General features: G+C 41.2%; 1 protein-coding gene across 3 annotated transcripts in view; it reads left to right on the forward strand.

The window, feature by feature from the left end:
• ULK2 (unc-51 like autophagy activating kinase 2) overlaps nt 1-25,339 on the forward strand; it is a 212,393-nt gene that overhangs the window by 98,745 nt on the left and 88,309 nt on the right. For 2 of the 3 annotated variants that reach the window (XM_075546766.1, XM_075546768.1), the window contains 2 exons: nt 10,487-10,633; nt 21,674-21,816. In XM_075546766.1, coding sequence (XP_075402881.1) covers nt 10,487-10,633; nt 21,674-21,816 — 290 coding nt within the window. The remainder of the gene's footprint in view (nt 1-10,486; nt 10,634-21,673; nt 21,817-25,339) is intronic. The other variant, XM_075546767.1, reaches the window with a different exon arrangement.

The following is a 25,339-nucleotide window of genomic DNA, read 5'->3' on the forward strand; positions in this document are numbered from 1 at the left end:
TAGCTGCAACCATGAGCTCAAACATGATTGTAAGCATGATGCAGGCCCTGGGGCAGAACTGACTCAGTGGTACTTAACATCAACAGCAAAGAGAGGCGCTCCAACTGAATCTGGGAATTATTGAGGAATGTCATTGATATTACATGCAAGAAAATTCTGAATGTAATGCAAACATGAGCACAGCAGTACATCAACAGATTGCTGCCAGAAATTCAGGCCAGCTTTAGAAGAGGTCATTGGACAAGGCATATCTCTACTGATGTTAAGTGGATCTGGTGGAAAGAGAATACCATAAATATGTTACTTGTGTTTTATTGACTAAGCAAACATATTCAACTCTGAATCACAGCAAGCAATGGATACTATTACAAAGAATGGGAATTTCAGAGCAATACGTGTGCGTGTGCAGAATCTACATTAAAACAAGAGAGTCATTTGAACAAAACCAGCATGTACTATATATTTTAAAACTGGGAAAATTGCGTCTCAGAGTTGTATCCCTTTACCTACCTAAGAAACTAGATTAAATGAAGACTGGGGAATCAGGATTAGAAAAGACTTATTAATAAATTGCTTTGTGCACGATGACATAACCTTTCCTGCTGAAAGCGAAGAAGATTTGAGACACTACTACTAAAGCCCAAGGACTATAGCCGTCAGTATGAATTACAGCTCATTGTAAAACCAAAATCCTCCCAATTGGACTAAGAGACAACATCCTGATAAACAGAAAAAATTGAAATTGTTCAGGATTTCAATTTCTTTGGATCCACACTCAACATTCATAGAAGCAGCAGTCAAGAAATCCAAAAACAAATTGCATTGGGCACTCCTGCTGCACAGACCTCTTTAAAATATTAAAAAGAATAAAGGTGCCAATTTGAGTAGTAAGATGTAGCTGACCTAAGTCATGGTATTTCTTTAGTAACTTCATATGCATGTAATAGATGGACAGTGAATAAGGAAGACTGGAATGGAGTTGATGCCTTTGTATTATACTGTCGGAGAAGAAATGTTGAAAATACCAGGGAATTCCAGAAAAACAAACAACTGTCTTAGAGGAAGTACAGTCGGAAAGCTCCTTAGAAGAGAGGGTGGTGAGATTTAGTTTCTATTGCTTTGGACATGTTATTAGAATCAGTCTTGGGAAAGGACATCATATTTGAATAATGTAAAAGGTCATCTAAAAAGAGGAAGACCTTTCATTAGAAGAATTGACAGTGACTTCAACAATAGGCTTAACAATTGTGAATGTGGTGAAGAATCAAGCAGTGTTTTATTGTATTATACACAAGGATGCTCTGAGTTGGAACTGATTCGATGGCACCTACAAAAACAATGTTGTAAGTGGGGAAAAGTGAGATGCGTGTGACTTTATTAGAATTATGAAAGGATTGAGGAGGATGTAGTGTCATCTTTTTTCTGACATATATTTCAAGACATAAATTGATGACATACTGTTTGGGCTTAAGATCAAAAGAGGAATATATTCCCTATATGTAGAGACCAAGAAACTGAAAAACTGGCCAGGAACCAATCTGAAAGACATACATTTATTTTCATTAGGGCCTTACAGACTAGGACAGCAGGCTAAAGGGTTAGCAATAGTAGTTCTTTTTATACCACTTAACTTTAAGTGAGGTGAATTTTTAAAACTGAAACTCATTGTTAGATTTTCTTTGTGATAAGTAGAAAGAAGGAAGCATTAACAATCCTGGCTGTGCTCCTCCCTGACTACATGTGGGAGTAATGTCCTAGTAACCCATAGAACATACTAGGAATGTGTTCTTCACTGCAGTGCAGCCATTTTTTATCATTAACTAGTATACCCACAGTCTATTCCACTGTCCCTAAATAGCCCCTACGATGTTACTGATAGTCTTCTGCACAATCCCTGAGACTTAGGTGTTGGAGATTTGCAGCCAGAGATCACAACAGCAATAAATCCCACAACAAAATATTACTCCAGTATCCAGGAGTCCCGAGATGCACAAGAACAGAGTATGCCGTGAAAGAGGTTGACCCATGTTCATTCAGACAGGCTATGTTTTTGCAAACAGATCCAAGTGCAGGTGTTCGTGGGGACTTATTCTCCACAGCAGTACGACACCTAAAGATGTTGGTATTTCTCCACATATTCAACAGTCTGATAGTTTGTATAAGCAACTATGATGCCTCAGCTGACAAAAATTACTGAACACAGTAAGGGCAAACAGGCAGAGAAATGAAAAGCACTAACATGGGTCAATCATGAGTGCCAAGCAGAATACACACAGCAGTGGGATATATGCTCAAAGGACTCCAGGATGGGAATATCCCCCAGACTGGCAGTACCAGATAGGTTGTCTCTGTGGGCCTTCTCGAAAAAGGAAGATCGTATAATCCAATTCCAGGACTATAGTGCTCCACAGGTTTTAGATGGGGCTCCTTTGAGGGATCATCTCCCAATTTGGATTAGTCTGAAAGCTTGTGTGTAACCATGGTTTACACCTACAGCCCTAATTAGTCCTTTTCTCCAAGGGGATGAAATACCAAACTACCAAGGCCTGGTATGCCATGTCCATGGGTGAGAGAGAGAGACAGCTTCCTCCCAGGGCCTAGGTCTGTAGCAATAGTAATAGGAGATTGTTAGACTTCTAGGCAGAGGTAGAGGGAATTTCTCATCTTTTTTTGATATTTGAATTCTCATGATCTTCAGTCCTTGGATTAATAATTTGTAGATGCTGGGTTGTGTTTGCCATTGGTACTTGTAGATGCATTGTAGGACCTCTGGGAGTTGCTTGGTTCATTACAGCAGTGAATGGATATCATGCTGTAGTGCTTTCTTCGGGACTCTGTTCATTCATTCACTGAGTCTGGCAGCAGTGAAATTATAAGGGAGGTGAAAGTGCTAGACTATGCCTGTGCTGTGGGTCCAGTTCTGTACCTCTCCTTTAGTGAAGTGGGTTTTCTGATTGTTGCCAATGTCTGTTGAGATGCCGTAGGTGGTGCACAGCTGAGTGTTTGGTGACATATTTTATGTTTGGACTTGTAGCAGGCTGGTGGTGATAGCTTCACTTGTTGGTGTATAAAGGCAAGTATCAGACATAAGGAGGGGCCTTTTGTAATCTACTTGCCAATGTTTAGGAAGTGTGCCCACAAAAGGTATTTTGCCAACCTATTGGGGCTTTCTATTCTCATAATCAGTTAAACTCACAGGGACAGTTCTACCCTGTCCTATATGGTTAGTTTGAATTGACATCAACTTGATGGCAGTGAGTTTGATCTGATATTGTATAACAGGTCTGTGCCTATCAAGCAAGCAGCTGTCCTTATTGCCCTGTCATTGATGGAACCTGTTCCATCTCTGCCACCTGTGCAGTCAGAGCCTGCTATCGAGTACAGAGCCAGCCTAGGTCATCCATTTGGGCATTTTCTGGAGGAATGACTGGGCTGTGGACTACTACATGAAACAACCATGTCTATGCCCAATACCCTGGACCAAATATCTTCCCATAAATCACTCCCCTGGACCTGCTGTCCCACAAGCCAATCTTGTGTTTTTCTATTGGGCTAACCATGGTGTGAGTCCTTTGTATACCACCCAGCTATTCATGCACAGGATTATAAGACTGGGTTCATGCATTAGTACCATGCAGGCAGCCATTAACTCTCTACCTCTACCCACCTTTTATCCACATACTATCTTGGATAGCCACTGTCATCCACTGGGGAAGGTTGCTTCAGGTCAAGCTGCATGTGAACCAGTTCTCAGGTATTCACAAGGTTCTAGTGTTCTTGTGAATGGGGCTGTGTTAGATTCTCTAGAGAGCCAAAACCAGATTGCTGATAATTATATATATATATATATATATGATAGATATATAACACAAAAAATGAACTGTTAAATTATATACAGATCGATAGGTAACACAGGAAATGAACAGTTAAATTATAAAGCAGTGCAAATGGTTCAGTGCAGCTCAGTCCCATGAGAGAGTTGTGAGACACTGTCAGTCCTTTAAGTCTTGAGAGATTTAGGCTACCCCGGCACAGGCAGCAAACTGTCAGTCAGGTCACTAACAGTCAGTCCCCAATACCAGAGATGTACATTCCAGTTCTCTGGCGAGGCAGGTCTTAAATGGGCCTCAAATTACAGTGACATAGTCCATAGGTTAGGTGTCCCACAGGTAGTGTAGCCTGCAAATTAAGGCACAGAACAAGCAAGGCAGCCGCACACTGGTGATCAAAGAGTGAGAGACAAGAAAGGCGAGGCTCACCAAGCCCTTTATCTCTCCACCCTTCAATTAATCCCACATGTGTTTATCGGCCAGGATGGCACCATAAACTATCTCAATCCACCCCTTGCCAACCTGGCACCTGTGCACAGTTCTTTAGCCATATATACTTATATAATTTCCAGACATTGATGAAATCACACTTATACTTATATTCAGTCATCTATCATACATATAAATGAAAACACACTGAGTCCAATTGTATATGATATACCATACCTGAACAAAGGAAAGATAATTCAATAAGCATATATAAAGAAAATACATTGACAATTACAAACCTCACTTTTTCAATTGAGCACGTGGTCGTAGCTGATAGGTAGAACTACCTTCTACTACTACCCATTCTATATTACCTTTGCCCTCAGCAAGCATCTCGCTGGCTGTGGTTTTTTTGCCTTGTGGGGTGACCCAGACCTTCATTCCTGAGGGGTCTGGGTCATTATAAGTCCTGTCAGGATTGGGTTGCTGTAATCTACCATTTACTTTAATCATGACATGGTAGCACTAAGAGGCGGCCTATGGGATCTCCTGGATTCCAGACATATCCTTCTTTACCTCGATTATATAGCACCAGTGCAATTTTGCCTTGATAATCAGGATCAATCACCCCACTCAGTACAGTGACACCCTTCCTGACCTGTTGATCCAAAGGCATGAGAAGCCCAAAGTGGCCAGGGGGCATTCTCAGCTGCCAGTTCAGTGGGGTCCGTGCTGTGCTTCCAGGTGGGAGAGTTCCTTCCTTCAGTAACAGGACCTCCAGACCTGAGGAAAATAGGGTTGCTGGGACAGGAAGCAAAAATGCTGCAAGTGGATCACTAGGAGTAATAGTGAGTGGTGCCACTCCAGTTTCCACCCCTTGATTCCTGGACCCATGAATTCTGGCTATTGGAGACAAAGCACCATATATTAGCCGCTGCTTTAGAGCATATCCAGCTTCCTGGAGAACACTGCCCCGGCCCCGCAAGTTGTTGCCACCTAGTTGGCGCAGTAATTGTGTCTTTAGGAGCCCATTCCATCGTTCTATCAAGCCAGCAGCTTCAGGATGATGAGGAACATGATACGACCAGTGGATTCTATGGGAAGGGACCCATTGCTTCACTGCTTTTGCTGTGAAGTGAGTTCCTTGATCTGAAGCAATGCTATGTGGGATGCCATGCCGGTGGATGAGGCATTCTGTAAGTCCACGAAGAGTAGTTTTGGCAGAAGCATCGCGTGCAGGGAAGGCAAATCCATATCCAGAATAGGCATCTATTCCAGTAAGAACAAAACACTGCCCCATCCATGTTGGAAGTGGTCCTATGTAATTAACTTGCCACCAAGTTGCTGGTTGATCTCTCCGAGGAATGGTCCCATATCTTGGACTTAATGTTGCTTTCTGTTGCTGGCAAATGGGACACTCAGCAGTGGCAGTGGCCAAGTCAGCCTTGGTGAGTGGAAGTCCATGTTGCTGTGCCCATGCATAACCTCCATCCCTGCCGCCATGTCCACTGTGTTCATGTGCCCATTGGGCGATAACAGGAGTGGCAGAGGAAAGAGGAGGACCAGTCTCCACAGCGCGTGTCATCTTATCCACTTGATTATTAAAGTCCTCCTCTTTAGAGGTAATCCTTTGGTGAGCGTTCACGTGAGATAAAATTACCTTTACTTTCTTGGCCCATTCAGAGAGGTCTATCCACATACCTCTTCCCCACGCCTCCTTGTCACCAGTTTTCCAATCATGGTCCTTCCAATTCCTTGACCATCCAGCCAAGCCATTAGCCACAGCCCATGGATCAGTATATAATCTCACATCTGGCCATTTCTCCTTAGATGCAAACTGAACGGCCAGGTGCACTGCTCGAAGTTCTAACCATTGGGAAGATTTCCCTCCACCACTGTCCTTTAGGGAGATCCCAGAAAGGGACTGTAGTGCTGCTGTTGTCCACTTACAAGTGGCACCTGCATATCATGCAGACCCATCCATAATCCAAGCATGACTTTTTTGGTCTTCAGTTAAACTATAGTAAGGAACTCCCCAGGAGGCCATAGGTACAGACTGGGAGAAAGAAGGTAATGTGACAGGAGTGGAGACTGGGCATTTGGGCCACTTCTTCATGCAGCTTACTTGCCGCTTCAAGTGCTTTGGCCCGATCTCGTATATACCATTTCCATTTAACAATGGAGTGTTGCTGAGCATGTCCAACTTTATGATTCCATGAGTCAGACAATACCCAGTTCATGATAGATAGTTCGGGCCTCATGGTGAGTTGGTGGCCCAAATGGCTTGCGTTCAAGTGAATTAGCTGATGTTGAGCACACATGTATGCCAGCTGCACCCTCGCCAGCTCTAGCCGTGTCTCCTCAAGGACTTCTTGATTATCACAAATAGATGGTGCCTGTATATCCTGTTGTTTGGCATATAAGGTCAGTGCTGTGGTGCTGTGATCTTCTTGGCTTAGGTATTTTTACAAGGAAAACAGATACAAACACCAGTGGGTTTGTCCCTTGCTGCTCTCCATCAGGAGGTTTGTAGGACATCATCAATTTTGCAACTCCATCTGTAAGTGCCTGAAATTCATTACTGATTTTTGTGTTCACTGCATTTAGAATTCCTTGACTCTGCTTCAGCTTTTTCATGGCCGCTTATCCAGTAGCATGGATCTTCAGGGACTTGTGCTTTATGAATTGTCTATTTACTCTATGTCATATATTATTGGCCCAATGATTTCTTGTACCTCAGCATTTGGGACTTGCCGACAGGATGCTTCTCTTCTGCAAGTACTGCTGTTTTGTCAGTGTGGTGGCTAGTGTCACTCCCAACTGATCTGATAAAGTCCTTAATCCAGCCATGTGTGATGGTACATGAGTACTATCACCAAGGGTCCATTGATGATATCTTCCTTCAGGTGTGAGGTATTATATATGGTACAAAATTATTTTTCCACAGGACTATACCTGGTTTTTGCATCCTTCCACAATCAGTACCCCAGATCAGAGGAATATGGCATCCTTGTTGCCCTTGCCACAGCTTCAGGGACCCTTTTCCTTTTAACCTGATGATACAATACCAAACATAAAATTGATAATGCAGGCAATAATAGCTTGGCATCATTGACAGCTCATCCTTGCTATCTCAGGTGTGCCCCAGGCTGTGTGGCACAGCATGTTAGCACAAAGGGCAAGGGAATCACAGATTAATGTGACATCAGTATAGTGGAACATATACACCCTCGCAGATTTGGATCACCTTTCCAGATCCTGTGCCACCATGGCGCACAATGGATCTTGGCAAATATGTTTGGGGATGACAGTGTAAGTCCACTGTTGGCCAACTGTTCTGTCAGTTGCTATAAGAATCTTGGTGAATACATTGGGTAAATCAACACAAAATGATAGTTTCACAAGTTTTCTTGTTGCTATTAAGAGTGAGGCAACGTTGGCCACTGCTACATAGAGGATGTTCAACTTTACTGAGCTCTAGAAAGTCTACAATCATGCACCGTGACCCATCTGCTTTTCACATGGGGCCACACTGGCTATTGAAAGGACTATAGGTTGATCTGATGATCCCAACTCTAGCAAGCTCACCTATGATAGCTGTGATTTTTCTCATGCTAACCAGGCAAGTGGTTTGCTTAATATTCAACAGTTGGCCAGGCTGGGGCAGGTGCGTGGGGTCTATTTAACCCAAAAAGGGTGGTTGAGTTAACCAAGGAGGTGTACTTTCAGAATGTATTCAGAGATGGGAAGGTGTACACCTTTTATTTTGGGGGTGGATTGGGTTGGATAGGGGAACGGAGTCAAGTGACCAGTTTGCAGGTCAGGATCATGTGGCGCACCTTTACTATGCTGTTTCCATACCTGGTGCAAAGCAGCCCCTGAAATTTTTGAATATTGCCATAAATTTAAAAAACTGTATTTCCCCCTGTTTCAATAAGGACTAAATCAGCCCGTATGTGTTTTGAAGACCAATGAACTATTAGTTCTACATGGGGCCTCCAGTGTCCCATACTCACAGATTGGTAGAACCTAATCAACCATAATTAATTAAGAGAGTCTGGCAGCTCCCATGCTGACAACTCTGAGGCTATGCACTTGGAGTGGAAGAATCACGGTTACAATATTTCCTTTTGTGAACTGCTGCTCGAGTGTAATTTTGTCACATCTCTGCTATTATGGTGTTGGGTTATATGCCCCTTTCTCTGTCCTGGGGCGTCCCAGCAGCAATGTATATCCACAGCTGTTTCCTGGTCACCTGTACTGGACCCTTTTCTGTTTCAAGTTTACTTCCTTTACTTGGGTCCCTCTTGGCTGCTCAGGAATTGTGCTGCCTGCTATAGCTTCTACGTTTCCCTCATGCCGACTGAAGTTTCAATGGCTTTGACTATGGATTGTCCTGCCATTAGGCTCAACATAGACACTAGGTCCCCATACCACTGATTGGGGGCGGGCTGTAGAATAGTGTCCTTCATGCCACCATGAATAGCTCATTGTCCACATCCTAATAATTCTCCGCATACAGTGCATGCTTCAGTCCTAGTTCCCTGATAACTTTCTTCAGCTCTTCCATGCTGTCAGTGTAAGGTGGAGAATGGAATGGCCCCCTCGTTAGATCAAGTTGCCTGGTAACTGAAAACTGCCATTGAGTCGATTCCTTCTATGGAACAGAGGAGAACTACACCTTTGGATTTCCAATACAATAAATCTTTACAGGAGTAGATAGCCTCATCTGCATACTGGTAGGTTTGAACTGCTAACCTTGTGGGTGGCAGTCCAATGTGTAACCAACTGAACCAATAGACCTCTGTAAGCTGCCTGGTAGGTGGCCATGATCCAGAAGAGAAGGGACATCCTGTTCTTTGTTCATCACAGCATAAAGGTGCTGTTAGAGGGCTGGGTGCATGGTAACTGAGGCCATTGTGGTCATTCCATTCCCTGGTGTCCCATGGGCTGAATAGTTAAGCAGCAACATCAGATGCTTTACTAATTGCCATGGTATATTCCCACATACTGACATGTTGCTGGCACTGTGGGTTCAGAAATCCTAGTGATCTATACTTGGTGGTTGGGGTGTGACAGGCAGAACTACCAAGGGAGGAATCTATTTCCTCCTACCACTTTTTCCCAACTTCTGAGTCTGAAGGAACTCAAGGGGGTCCTAGTCTGCCTTCATGATTACTGTTCACACATGCTGCTGAGGCAGATGTCATCCTTTCACCTTCATGAGACAATAGGTGAGGGTTTCTACTGTAGAATCTGAAGTCTGGAGGTGGGTAGCTAAGACTTTCAGTGGAGTAGCCTCCCATTACCTTTGCTTCTCTTTTAACTACACTGGGAATGCCTGCTTTAGCTGAATTGGGATCATTTTTTTAAACCTAACTAGTGTCCTACACAGACTATTTCTGAATTTATGAAAAACATGGAAAGAGGCTTAAGATTTACCAATCATAAACACCTTAGATCAATTATATATTTTGAGAGTTGCATAATGTACTCATGCATAATGTACTCAATATTCATGAAGTAAAATTTTCTTGAGAGCATGTATTACATTTATAACAAATATTCCAGTCATTTTGCTCTTGAATTTCCTGTTTTTTAATGCTGCATATTATCCTAGAAATATTATTTTGTTATGTTAAATTAATAGAGTGTGAGTAGATGAAACAGAGTTTTGCTGACTTACAGAATTTTTCTTTTTTTGGTTAATGTTTATAATTTAATATATATGAGAAATTATCACTAATGCATAAATTCTCAGCTGTTATTATTTATTATGGTGAGTCTAAGTTCACTATATTAAAAATTTTAGATAATAGATGAAGTAGATGTCATCATTGTGGTCCTGGAATATCTGAAGTTTGGACATCAGTCATCACTCTGCCTCCTATGTAGTGGTTGTTAGTTGCGTAATGGTGACCTTAAAGACAATAGAGCAAAGTACTTCCAGATCTGGTGCCATCTTCATAATTATCAGAAGTTTTCTCTTAATGTAGAGCAATTGTTTTCCAATTTTTGTTCCAAATCATAGTCTCCATTATGCATAGGAATACCAGAGGAGTCCTTTAAATCTTGGGTTTGTTTTTTCAGCTTTATATATTTACAAGATCTTTTTTTTTTTCATATGTAAAAGTGACCATGCATGTCTTAGAATTTTCTCTAATTTTCTCAATGGGTCCCAGGAAAATAAAAAAAATATCTGACTGTTATTTCTTTTTTTCAATCAGTTATGGTTGCAGGCAATGTCAACCTCTTTTATCCTCTCACAGTGAAACAGCACCAATTCCAGTCCCTACTCAGATAAGGAATTATCAACGTATAGAGCAGAATCTTACATCTGCTATCCCTGACACAAATCTCCATGGTTCCCCAAGGTAAGCCAGTAGTTTTTCATATAAATCTCTATGTAACTTATATTTATAAATATTTAATTTCTATATTATATAATTTGTTATATATATATATATAAAACAAATTATATAGAGACACACTGACCCCTCTACGTACGTGTGTGTGTGTGTGATGGTAGTGGTGGTGTTTCCATCTCTCTAACCCTACCATAAGACTCTTTTGTGATCTCCAATTTATACTGTGTCAACAGGATAGTTTTGACATACTCGATCAACTCAAATCCTGTTTGTTTATAATGCTTTATGAGCTTCAGGGATGAAAATAAGTCTAAAGAGGCCAGGTTAATGCTGTAGGGTGGATGGAATGGAATAAGACTTCCATTCCAATGAATTTCTTTTTTTTTTTTCCTGATCAAAGTATAAACTTATTTGGTAGGAAATGTTAGTGTACAAAACAGTAACAGGTCCCCTATCCCCCAAGCCAGGTGACCCACTCTGCTCTGAGTGGGGGGTATACTTGGATCCCCAGGTCCCTATCACAGGGGGATAGGGGAGGTGGAGCTCAGTAGTCTTCAAGGTAACAGCAAGTTCTTCACTTGAGGCTGCATCCCTCAAGGCACATCCAGCTGGGGCTGCCCATCTAGCTTGGACTGGGGCTCTAAGCCCCGCTTCCCCACCACACACACATGGGAATGGCATCGTCTCTGTTGGTAGGCACCATCAAGTGAGATCCGACTCTTGGGGTAGTAGGTTTCAAGGAAGGGTCTAGACCCTGAGACTCCTGCTGGCAGGAGGGAGGAGCTAGAGAGCTCCAGCTTGGGCTAGGGAATCCCTTTCTCCCTGCTTCCTTCAGCATAGAGCAAAAAGGTGGGGGAGGGGGGCCTGCTGTCTGGAGGGCTCAAGTTGGAGCAGCAGGGAGCCCACCCCAGCCGAGCTAGGGAGCATTTCCTGCTTGAGGACAAATCAGAGGTCTGGGTTCTTTTTGGGAGGGGGAGGTGGGATTGGAGATGTCAGTGGAGGCATCAGGGGATGCTCTAGTCTTGAGAGGAATCTTGGGGTCAGAGATTGTACAGAAACGGGCCCCTATGACCTCAGGAAATAAGATGCCAAAGGAAACCTTGTCTCTCAGAGCTGCAGGTCCCAGTGGGACCACCAAGGTAGAAGTCACTGATGGGGATGCACGTATGATAACTGACAGTGGTCTGGCCAGAGGCCAAGGTCAGGGAGCCCAGAGGTAAGACATACATGGCCCAGGACTTGACGAAGCCTTTGCCCAGGTAGGATTTGGAGGGGCTCCCATAGGACAGGGCATCATAAACGGGGTTCATCTTGTCCAGGTAGTCCTCTTCAACTTCCAGTTCTAGGGAGACTCCTTCCACAGTGGCTGGCACTGTGGACACCATGATGGGGGGTGCTTGGCCGGTGGCCCCCAGGAACAGAGGCCCGGAGCGCTCTTCCAGGGTGGGTAGTTCATGGTATCGAGGCATTTCCTGCTCAGCACACGGGACACCAGCATCGAAGAAGGGGGTCTTGAGGGGGTTGTGCTCGGAGGCCCCCAGGATGAAGACTTGGGAGGGCTTTTCTGACTCTTCTGGTTTTGACTTCGGGGCCGGAAGTTTGTATGATGGCGGGCCCTCCAGGCTGTGGGGTAAGAGGGAGGTCAAGTGGAGACAGAGACCCAAGAAGGCAGGACTCTTCCCTCCGAGTCAGTACACGAGCTGTTCCATCTGTCTGGAACTCCTTTTCCATCCCTGCCTCTCTCCAACCCAGCCGACTCCTACTCATCCTTCAAACCCCTCTTCTGCACCCCTCAAACCCACCCTGATGCCTGAGATCCATCAGGAGCACCTGCTAAGTGGGCCCCTCTCCCCCCTGTACTTCCTTTCCAATGAAATTCTTGTAGGACACCCTTGAGGCTTTTCAAGAACAGGTGCATTGTCCTGATAGGGGAAAAATATTAGTCAATGCAATTCTTGGTCTTTTTCTCACCAGTTCAGTTCTTCACTAAGACATCTTCATAATAAGTTCCTTGATTATCCTGTATTTTTAAAAATATCATTTTATTGAGGGCTCTTAAAGCTCTTATCCATACGTATATCCCTTGTGTCAAGCACATTTATACATTTATTGACATCATTGTTTTCAAAATATTTTCTTTCTACTTGAGCCCTTGGTATCAGCTCATGTTTCCCCCCCCCCCACACCTTCCCTCCCTCATTAATACTTGATAATTTATAAATTTTTTTTCATACCTTACACTGACCATTGTCTCCCTTCATCCACTTTTCTGTTGTCCGTCCCCATGGAAAGGGTTATTTGAAAATCTTTGTTTTGGGTTCTTCCTTTCAACCCCCACCTTCTCCTTACCTCCTGGTAACGATACTCTCATTACTGGTCCTGAGAGGTTTATCTGTCCTGGACTCCCTGTGTTTCCAGTTCTCATCTGTACCATAAATTCTTTGGTCTCATCGTTGAGGTAGAGTTGGGAATGTGAAAGTGGGGCGTTGGGGGCGGGGGGTGGGAAGCATTAAAGAACTAGAGAAAAGTTGTATGCTTCTTCGGTGCTATACCGCACCCTGCCTGGATTAAGGGGATGTCCAATTGTCTCCAGATGGGCTTGGGTCTCCACTCTGCCCTCCCCCTCATTCACATTGTATATAATTTTTTTGTTCTGGGCCTTTGATGCCTGATAACCTGATCCCTTCGACACCTCATGATCACACTGGCTGGTGTGTTTCTTCCATGTGGGCTTTGTTGCTTCTCGACTAGATGGCTGATTGTTTATCTTCAAGCCTTTAAACCCCTGTTGTTTTGGTTTGGTGTTTTCTTTTTGTTGTTTTGCTTTACTCTGTCTTGTTTTTGTGCTTATTATTGTCTCTGCATGTCTATCTATATAAGTTAGGCAGGATAAACGATCAGAGGAGAAAACAATGGGACCAACGGGGAACATGGGAGAGAGGGAGGTGGGGGAAAGGTAAATGGGTGTCAACCAACTCAGGGACAAGGGAATAACAAGTGATCTAAAATAGATGGTGAGAAGGTCATAAGATGAGGTGGTGGGGTTTGATTAAGGGCAGTGTAGCCAAGAGGAATTACTGAAACCTAAATGAAGGCCGAACAGGAAAGTAAAAGAAAATAGAGGAAAGAACTAGGAGGCAAAGGACATTTATAGAGATCTAAATACAGACTTGTGCATTTACAAATATATTTATATATAACAATAGGGGAATTGATCTATGTACATATATTTATGTTAAGTATTAAGGTAGCAGACGGACATTGGGCTTCTACTCAAGGACTCCCTTAATGTAAGAACACTTTGTTCTAATAATATGTGCATAAGCAAATGTGTTCTAAAAATGGGTACATAGCAAAATTTGTTATAAAAATTTGTTCTAAAAATGAGTACATAAGCAGATGTGGTGAAGAAAGTGGATGGTGCCCGGCTATTAAAAGATATCCTGTATTCTTTAAGAAAATAGCTAAAGGTTACAAGGACAATTGCAGCAAAGTAGAGACTAAACATGCCACTAACCTCCATCTTCCTTTATCTTTTCTGATACCCACTGTTCCTCCCACAACACTCTGCTTTTCTGCTGGATTCAATAATTCATTGAAATGACCACATAACACGCAGATAATACTCTGTCAGTATTTGCGATGATCTGTTAGGGAAGTTATCTGATTACAAATCAAGATCATAAAACATTAAACGTCCAGTTTTTTAGTCTACAGCATCTCTCATCAGCCAGTAGCCATGTTTCTTCCTGGTCCTTAGCCTCAGTCACATGATCCCCTGACCTCTACCTCTGTGGATTAGGAAATGCACCTGCTGTTCCATCTCACTGTCTCACAGGCTCAGGTCTCAGGGACCTAGCCCCTCAGCTCTTTTCAGGCGTGGCTCCTTTGCTCTGTTCTATAGTCTTGGTGCCTTGCCCTCTATCACCTATGTTCTTAACTTTGGCTAATTCAGGCAGGGATCTTGAAAGTGCTCTGCTGGTGGTGGTTCTTCCTCGGTGATCCTGGGATTCTCTCTTTCTGCTTCTGTAATGCTTCATTCTTATACCTCCACTAATCCCTTTATTAGTGTTTCACCCACCCTAATTGTTTGGTCCCAGCCAATCCTTTAGTGGGAATTATAGAGACCAGGAGAGAGGAGCCATATTAAGAAATTTCATTTCACCATAGCAACCAGCATACTTTGGAGATCTCCATGTTTCTTGAAAGCAATTTTCTCTTGGGTCTAAGAGTTTCTCAGTGTAAACATCCCAAATTCAAATGACACAACCACTATTAGATCTTCATTCTTGAATGATAGTAAGTAATTCTCTCTCTTGGTTGGCTTGCTTTTTCTCACAGAGATAAAAGGAGTTACAGATCACAGCCCAAGAGCATATTGCGTTCATCACATCATGGCTGTGAAGGGATTAAGAGTATTGCAGGATTGTAGGAAAGCTCATTAACCTGCAGTATACAGAATGTACGACGTTGCTTGCAGAAAGCCAAGATTACAGCCTTCAGAAAAAAAGATGGTGTCTAGTTAAGACTCACCTGCCCTGAGCTCCTGCTGCCAGACCAGAAAATTGGGAGGGGAGGGCATTGTTTATATCTCCATAGGGTAAGTGGGATCAGACTTCAACCCCAGGATGTAAATGCAGCATGCCAGCATGGAGCGGGGAGCCAATGGAGGGATCTGAGAGCCCAGCCCCAGTCCCAACTTTGTGGACAGCCGCCCCTTCCCCCAGAAGAATTTACTTTAGAGGACAGCACAGAAGCTGCAGCTCAGGGAGAGGGATATGTCTGATCAGAGCACATGGGAACAAAAGAAGGGGGAGGAAGAGAGAGTGGAGCGCAACCTGGCCCACCAAGCCTTGAGCACTATATCCCCACTCAGAGCAGCCAAGGCACAAGAGGACCATATGGCCAGCCCCACTATGAGACACGACGTCCCTCACTGATCCATGGCCCTACAGGGGACAGCATTGGAGACACAGTGTAGGGATTATGCTCGGTCTGACCCCATCACACTGAGGCAAAATCCTAAGGGCTTGTGGCAGAGCATCAGTGGAAGTAGAGCAGGGATCTCCCGAGGGAGTGCCAAGGATAGACTTTGAGGCCAGGCTGAGGCACCCCATTGGACTCTACCGGAGGTCATTCCTAGATGTCAACAGATAGACCTTGAACTATTTATAGGTTTTTCGTTTGGGGCTTTTTTTGTTGACTTTCTTTTTTCTTTTGTCACTTTGTTTTGATATGTCTTATTTTTTTGTTCATATTGTATCTGCAGATCTATCTAGATAAGATAGGCTAATGAACAGTCTGGAGGAGAAAACGGGACTGATGGTTCCGGGGGGTTGGGGGGGACATGTTGGAGGGGCAGGTTGGAGAAAGGAGGTGGTCTTGACAAACCGAGGAATGGGGGAACAACAAATGATCCAAAGACGAGGGTGAGGATTGTGTAGGTGCTCGAGTAGGGCTTAATCAAAGGTAACATAACCGAGAGAAATCACTGAAACCCAAATGAAAGCTGAGCATGATAGTGGGACAAAAGGAAATAGAACTCTAAATAAAGGTGTGCACATATGTAAATATATTTATATATGATAATGAGGAAATAGATCTATGTACATATATTTATAGGTTTAGTATTAAGGTAGCAGATGGACATTGGGCCTCCACTTAAGTACTCCTTCAATGCAAGAATACTTTGTTCTACTAAATTGCCACTCCACGATGCTCACCTTCCTGACCCAATTGCTGAAGACAAATGTGTACATAAACAAATGTGGCGAAGAAAGCTGATGGTGCCCAGCTGTCAAAAGATATAGTATCTGGGTTCCTAAAGGCTTGAAGGTAAACAAGTGGCCATCTAGTTCAGGAGCAACACAGTCCACACGGAAGAAGCACACCAGCCTGTGGGATCACAAGTTGTCGAAGGCATCAGGTATCAGGCATCAAAGAATAAAAAATACCAGTGTGAAGGAGGGGGGTGCTGATTGCTGACCCAAAGTCCATCTGTAGGCAACTGGACCTCCCTTTACAGAAAGATCATGGGAAGGAGATGAGCTAATCAGGGTGCAGTGTAGCAACAATGAAACATACAACTTTCCTCTAGTTCCTAAATGCTTCCTCTCCTCCACCCCGCCCCCCCACTATCATGATCCCAATTCTGTCTTCCAAATCTGGCTAGACCAGAGGATGTACACTAGTACAGATAGGAACTAGAAACACAGGGAATCCAGGACAGGTGACCCCTTCAGGACCAATGGTGAGAGTGGTCATACCGGGAGGGTAGGTGGGTGGAGGGAGGATGGGGTAGAAAGGGGAAGCTGATTATAAGGATATAAGCTGATTATAAGGTAGAAAGAGGAAGCTGATTATAACCTCCTCCCTGGGGGACGGACAACAGAAAAGTGGGGGAAAGGAGACATCAGACAGTATAAGATGTGACAAAATAATAATTTATAAATTATCAAGGGTACATGAGGGAGGGGAGCAGGGAGGAAAGGGCAAAAATGAGAAGCTGATACCCAGGGCTCAAGTAGAAAGCAAATGTTTTGAGAATGATGAGGGCAACAAATGTACAAATGTGCTTGACATACAATGGATGCATGTATGGATTTTGATGAGTTCTACAAGCCCCCAATGAAATGATTTTATAAAAAAAGATTACAGCTTTTAGTATGGATTACAAGTCAAATGTAAAGAAAGCAAATATCTTCTAAATTAGGCCCATGGGGAACATGATGGCAAATGGAGAAAGGATCTAAGTTGTCAGAGATTAATGTAGATTCATCAGCAATGCTTAGAAAAGTAGCATTCAAGAAATCAGAACACACACTGCATGACCAAATCTACTCAAGACCTCTTTAAAATATTAAAGAATAAAGATACAACTTTAAGGACTAAAGTGCCCCTGACCTAAGCCGTGGTCTTTTGCATCACCTAATCTTTATATGAAAGCTAGAGCGTAAATAAGGAAGACTGGAGGATAATTGAGCCCTAGTGCCCTAGTGGTTAGAGGTTGGGCTATGATTTATAAGATTGATAGTTTCAAGCCACCAGTCACTTCATGGGAGAAAAATGGGATTTCCCATTTTTGTAGGTCTTGAAAACCACCAGGGACAGTTATACTCCATTCTATAGGCTCACTGTGAGTCAGTATCAACTCCATGACAGTGAGTTTTGAGTTTGAGAAAATAATTGATGCATTGGAATTATGGTGTTGGCAAAGAATGTCGAAAGTACCATGGATTGCCAGAAGAACAAACAAATTTTCTGTGGAGGTGTACTACATCCAGAATGCTTTTTAGCATCTAGAAATGCACGACTTTGTCTCAAGTATTTTTGATACTTTATCAGGAGGAATTAGTCTCTGTAAAAGCATATGAGCTCAGTAAAGTAGAGGGTCGGTAAGTATGAGGAAACCTGTCAAAGAGAAGGATTTGACAGAGTGACACATAACTGCCTCAGTACAGAAAATTATGGTCTATCTAAATTGGCATATTTTGAGGAACACAGTTTAATTCCTGAGAACACCAGTTCAGCTGAAAGTTTACCGAGGCCAATGTGTTTCCTTAACATGCTGAACCATGTGTGACCCTACTACCGTAGCTATCATGTGTGGCTTTGTTCACCAGTATTTTAGTCACGGCTTCTTTATTTGTCGATACTGACAAAATCCCTCTTTTGGCTCATCTCAGGTCTTCCTAACCTCTAAAGCAGCGGTTCTCAATCTGTGAGTTGCGACCCCTCTGGGGGTCAATCTACCCTTCCACGGGGTTGCCCAATTCATAATGTTAACAAAATGACAATTATGAAGTAGCAACAAAAATAATTTTTTTTAATTTTTATTTTTTGTTTTAAACGTTTTATTAGGGGCTCATACAACTCTTATCACAGTCCATACATATACATACATCAATTGTATAAAGCACATCTGTACATTCTTTGCCCTAATCTTTTTCTTTTCTTTCTTTAACAAAAATAATTTTATGGTTGCAGGGTCACCACAACATGAGGAACTGTATGAAAGGGTAGTGGCATTAGGAAGGTTGAGAACCACTGCTCTAAAGGAAGTATATTATAGGAGACTCTTGTTTTTTTATTACAGGTCATAGACATTTTAATTTCAATCCTATGATACTAGATAAATATCAGAAATAAGAATTTTTCAGATTTTAGAAAATGACATTGTATATATACACTGCATGTCATGGAACATTATGATATTGTAAATAAACTCAGTTTTTTGAAATATTGTTACCAATATCTAGTCAGATACACTTTTTCTGATAAGACATTTTTTAAATTTCAGAGTTGCAAGCAAAAAATTATAGATTTCTGTTATCTTTGTGGTGATATTTTGTTTTTAATTAATGTTTATTAACTTTGGTAAAAATTAGCATTAGAAGTTTTCATAACTTTGTCCCCTCTGTGTACCACCATTTTCATGAATATATTTGCAGCAAAAGTAAATTCATATATACAGATGTCCGCTGCCTCTCGTGTGTGTGTGTGTGTGTGTGTGTGTGTGTGTGTGTGTGTGTGTGTAACTTCCACATGGGTATAATCCCACCTTTCCACACCTGTTTGGCCTTTGTGCATATCTATACATTTATTTGTAGATTATAGTTATATCAGGATTGTATTTAACAATATTCACCTCTGTTGCCTTTAACTCTTTCAAACCTTACCACAATCAACTATTTAAGATCAAAAGGGAAGCAGTTACCCAAGGACAACATTTTGAAGGGAATAGGACAGAGGAGGAGTGGAAATAGAAAATAGGAAGTGGGATAAATAATGGTACATTGAGGAGATTGAGGTAAGAGAAAGAAACTCTATGTATTTTTAATGTAAAATTTATCTACTCTGTAAACCTTCACCCAATTTACACTAAAAAGTTTTTTTAAATGAAAAAAAATGTTAACATTCAAAAAGGAAGTATCAATATCTAAACACCACTTTTTCTTTTCTGAACAGTCCTAGTAGTGATTAGGGAGCCTTGGTGGCATAGTGGTTACCAGTTGGGCTGTTATCCACAAGCTCTGCAGTTTGAATTCAGTAGGGACTCAGAGGGATAAAGACTAGGCTTTCTACTCCCTTAAAGAGTTACAGTATCACCATAACATATCAACAATGAGAGCAAATCAAAGCCACTAAGCCCCTGTGTAGCCCTCCAAATAGATTTCAGGCTAGGAGGGGCAGTTCCTGGAACCTTCCAGGACCAGTAGGGAGATAGTCATAAAGGTCAGTGGACAGATCTGGAATTATGTATGCTTCTTTACTTTTTTTGCGAGGTTCCCCCCCCCCCTTTTTATTCAAGCTTTTGTTTTCTTTTTGTTTGATCTGTGTTATTGTTGTTTTGCCTACCTATATAAGATAGGCATGGGAAGCAAGCCCGAGGTACAGATAAGAAATACATATGGAATCCAGGTCAGATAAACCCCTCAGAAACAGAAATGGGAGTAGCAGTACCAGGAGGGGAGGGGGAATGTGGGGGAGGAGGCAAGAAAAGGGGAACCGATCGCAATGATTGACACATAACACACACACGGAGCGCAAACAACAAACATGGGTGAAGGGAGACCGCGGTCAGTGTAAGATATGAAAATAATTATAATTTATCAAGGGGTAACGAAGGTGGGAAGCGGGAGGGGGAGAGGAAAACAAGCTGATACCAAGGGCTCAAATAGAAAGTAATAAATATTTAGAAAATGATGCAACATGCATACAGATATGCTTCATAAAATTGATGTATGCGTTGTTATAAGAGTTATAAGAACCCCCAATAAAATCTTTTTAAAAAAAGTTATAGTCTAGGAAACCCACAGGGGCAGTTCTCCTCTACCCTCTAGGATTGCCTTGAGTCAAAACTGCTTTGATAGCAGTGAGTTTCGTTTTTAGAATTGCTCATTGTGAGAAAGTTAAGAGTCTATGCTCTCACAAAGATTTGTAGTCTCAAACTTTGAGGTTCAGTTCTATTCTCTTCTTCAGGGTCACTATAAGTCCAAATTTACTTAGTGGCAGTGATTGTTCTTTTCTTATGTTCTTTTAGTGTGTTTTAGAAATCTGGGTACTTGTTAAGTGTTCAACATGTACAAATTAATTGATTAATCCAGGAACCCTAAAAGAGGATGATTATATATTTTATTAGGAGGAGAGGAGATACTGGGAGCATAGAGGGAGGGTGGGTTGGAAAGGGGGAACCGATTACAAAGGTCTATATGTGGCCTCCTCTCAGGGGGACGGACAATAGAAAAGTGGGTGAAGGGAGACATCAGACAGGGCAAGATATGACAAAATAATAATTTATAAATGATCAAGGGTTCATGAGAGAGGGGGCAGCGGGGAGGGAGGGGAAAAATGAGGACCTGATGCCAAGGGCTTAAGTGAGGAGCAAATGTTTTGAGAATGATGAGGGTAATGAATGTACAAATGTGCTTTACACAATTGAATTGATGTATGTATAGATTGTGATAAGAGCTGTATGAGCCCCTAATAAAACCATTTAAAAAAAAAGAAAACAAAAACATTAAAAAGAGGAGAGTTTAATTTTCTCTCTGGTGTAATTTACTAATTAGTTAAAAGCTACTAGAAGTATATATGTATATTGGTAATATGAAGCTGAGGAAATGGAAGATTTACCTTTAACTTCTTTAGAGACAGAATTGCCAGCATTAAAAGCCTTTTTTAAAAAAAAAAAGAAAGAAAGAAAGCCTTTTCTCTTTCACTATTATCATGTGCCATCTGTAATCTTTATTTAAGGTTCTATGGCATCTCTAGAATGCTGTGATTCATTGATGTATATATCAGACAGATGGAAATTTTTTGATCACGTGAATGTTATAAAGATAATTTTCAAATCATCTTTTATATAAGGTAGAGGTATAAATGATTAGGAAATAAAAATCACAGAGGGTTACTGACCATTTATTTCTTAGTAAATTAGTTTTTACTAAAGATCTCATTTTATATTTGAATGTTTGGTTGTAGGTCATGAATCAGCATGTTTAGTAAATAGGGTGGTTATCTTAAACCTTATAATTTTGTTATTTTCAGATCTGCAATTGTTAGAAGGTCTAATACTAGTCCAACGGGTTTCCTCCGGCTGGGAACCTGCTCTCCAGTACCATCAGACTCAGTAAAAACAGTTGGACGAAGACTCTCTACTGGGTCTTCCAGGCCTTCACCTGCCCCTTTGGGTAAGGAGAGTTTGCAGCAGTTGTTTTCCTTTTTGTCACTCCAACAAAGCTGACTAACACACTCCCATTACGAATAGTGGCACATGACTATAGTCGTGATTTTTAGCTGATTAGAGCCCAAACCCCATGCCTGTTGTTACCCCACTCCTGTTTTTTGTTTTCTTTGAAATAATTTATAGTGTTTTCAGTGATGTGTAAATACACAGCATTTTAGATTTTTGTCTTAGTTATCTCGTATAGGAGAAATACCACATTGGGTAGCTCTAACAAACAGAAACTTAAATTCATATATTTTAGGAGGCTAGACGTCCAGGAAGATTTTGTTTCTATAGCAGCGGTTTTCAACCCGTGGATTGTGACCCCTTTGGGTGTTGAATGACCCTTTCATAAGGGCTCCGTAAGACCATTGGAAAGCACATATTTCCAATGGTCTTAGGAACTGACACACCACTTTCTATTCGTCTCCAGGTAGGTCCGCCCACATGCAGATACACCCCATGTAAGTATCTGGTGTGATGACATCATCAAACCAACCACATGACAAACACCCCATACAAATACAGGTGTATATAACAAGGTTGGTGCCATAATATGCTTATGCGGATCAGTCACACATGTGTAGAGACCAGCTAATGTGTAGAAAGCAGCTGCTGTGTTTAAACCAGCTATAGTTTTGAAAGCAGCAGTATTGGAGGTTAGATGACACTTCATAAAATACAATTACTGGGTAAATGTAAAATCATGTACTGTAAAATCATCTACAAAAATACATATATATGTACCATGGGAACTTAATCTGGTTGCTGATCAGTCCTTTTATATTCAGCTGTGGTTGATGTGAGTACTGTCCCCTGTGATAGTAACAAGTATGTTAAAAAAAAAACAAACAAACACAGAGAATGGTAAATCAGGAACTTTAATGAACTGTATTGAATGAACTATGGTATGTATCAAATTTTGTATTATTAAAGCTATTGTTATATATTATTTTCATTAGCAAACCATCCCATGACAATGGATCATGTAGAGAAGAAAATTATGAAAATAAAATATAGTGAGAATTTTTTACAGTGTGGTTTTACCTCAATACAGCAGGAATTGAGAAACTGCAATGTGTTACTTGTTGTGAAGTTCTATCAGCCAGAATCTATGAAGCCAAACAGACTAAAACACCATTTTGATAGCAAGCATCCAAGCTTTGTTGTCAAGGAGACCTTTTCAAGTATTTTAGAAGCAAAGCTGATGGACTCAAGAAAGCCAGACTTGACACTGGTGGCAAGTACCATAAACAAAACATAGCAGCCGTTGACACTTCATATTTGGTGGCACTCAGAATCACCAGAGCTATGAAACCTCACACCATTGCTGAGGATTTACTGTTGCCAGTGGCAAAAGACATTGTTCGAGCTATGATCAGAGAAGAATTTCTTAGAAAATTGAGTACAATTTCCTTATCTAATAACACTGTCTCCAGAAGAATATATGATATGTCTGCTGATATTCTTGATCAGGTAAACCAGGAAATTAAATTAAATTTGCTCTAGTTCCAATATATTTAGCATCCACCTTGATGAATCTACAGACATTGCAAACTGTTCACAGTTACTGGTTTATGTGAAGTATATTAATGGCGACTTTAAAGATGATTTTTTTTTTGCAAACCTCTTGAAATGACAACCACTGCACGTGATGTGTAAAGCATAAGATCTCTTGGGAAAAGGTTTGTGGTGTTTGCACAGATATTGCACCAGCTACACTAGGATGTCGATCTGCATTTCAACATGTGGTACTTAATTAGTCACCAAAAATCTTCAGAACTCACAGTATCAGCAAATATTAGCAATGGAAATAATGCCATAAGAGTTAGAAGAAGTAATTTTGTCAAGGTGAGCACTTTAAACAGTTGACTGTTTTCGCAGCTGTGCAATGAGTTGGATATTCTGGACAATGCTCTGCTATTTCACACTGAAGTGAGATGGTTGTCAAGAGGAAAAGTTCTTAAATGTGTTTTTGAGCTTCATGATGAACTTAAAGCGTTTTTTAATCAGAAAGCAAGACCGCAGCTCAAAGCAATTTTTCAGCGATAAAAGTGAACTGCAAAAAAATACTTTACTTGGTTTCCATTTTTGCCAACTTGAATGAAATGAGTTAAATGTATCACTGCAAGGACCAAGGACTAAATGCAACATGCCTCAATTTGTCTGAAAAGATCTGATTATTTCAAATGAAACTTTAGCTTTGGCAAAAAAAAAATGGATGAAAATAAAATTTACATCTCCTTTCTTTCAGGAACATGACATTGAACCTGATGAAAGGATTATGATGATAATTTCTGTGAAAGAACATTTGTATATGCTTGCAGATGAAATTTCACCGTACTTTCCAAATCTACCCAACACCCCATTTGCACTTGCCAGAGCCCATTCACAGTCAAAGTTGAATATGTTCCTGAGACAGCACAGATGAGTTCATTGAAGTTATTAACAGTGATGCAGCAAGAACTGACTTCTCTACAATACTAGTTATAAAATTCTGGATCAAGTGTTTGCAGTCATATCCTGTTCTGTCTGAGACTGTGTTGCGCCTTCTTCTTCCATTTCCAAGAAATATCTTTGTGAAACAGGGTTTTCCAGCTGGTTGGTTATCAAGTCTAAATACAGAAGTAGACTTGTAGAAGATGATGTTCATTGTTCATTGTTTGCAAGTCTCTTGCAAAGACTACCCCAATAATTTCTGATCTGGTGAGAAAGAAGCCATCTCAACCTTCCTGCTGATGTTGGCGTTTACGTATACTGTTGCAAAATGTAGCGATGGAGTTTACTGTTGTTATGTGAAGATTGTTACCCAAGTTACACCATGCTTCAAGACAAAATTTCATTTATTTGTAATTAGAAATAAATATTTCACAATATATAATTACATATTGTTTTTGCGATTAATCACTATGCTTTAATTATGTTCAATTTGTAGCAATGAAAATGCATTCTGCATATCAGATATTTACATTGAGAGTCGTAACAGTAGCAAAATTACAGTTATGAAGTAGCCACAAAGATAATGTTATGGTTGGGGGTCACCACAGCATGAGGAACTGTATGAAAGGGTCAGGGCACGAGGAAGGTTAAGAACCACTGCTCTAGAGCGTATGCTTCCTGGTTCCTTTAGGAACTCCATGTGCCTTGGTATCTAATTTACCTTTTGCTTGTTTAATTTCTTGTATAACTCAAAAGAGATTGATTTAATGTTATCTCATTAATATAAACACAACACATTTCCAAATAAGATTATAACTACAGGCATATCGATAAGGATTTACATTATATTTTAGGGGACTCAATCCTGAACAGTCCTTGGATGTCCAAAGTTCACGTCCTTGTCATATGTAAAACACATGCACCCTATCACATTTTCCCAAAAGTCGTAGCCACAAATCAGAAATCTCATTTCTGAATCATCTAAATCAAATGTGGGTGAGGCATTAGGCCTCTTTTATTCTGGGACAAAATTCCTTTTCATCTGTAAC

This window comes from Tenrec ecaudatus, chromosome 4, assembly GCF_050624435.1.
Source record: "Tenrec ecaudatus isolate mTenEca1 chromosome 4, mTenEca1.hap1, whole genome shotgun sequence".
Classification (NCBI taxonomy): domain Eukaryota; kingdom Metazoa; phylum Chordata; class Mammalia; order Afrosoricida; family Tenrecidae; genus Tenrec; species Tenrec ecaudatus.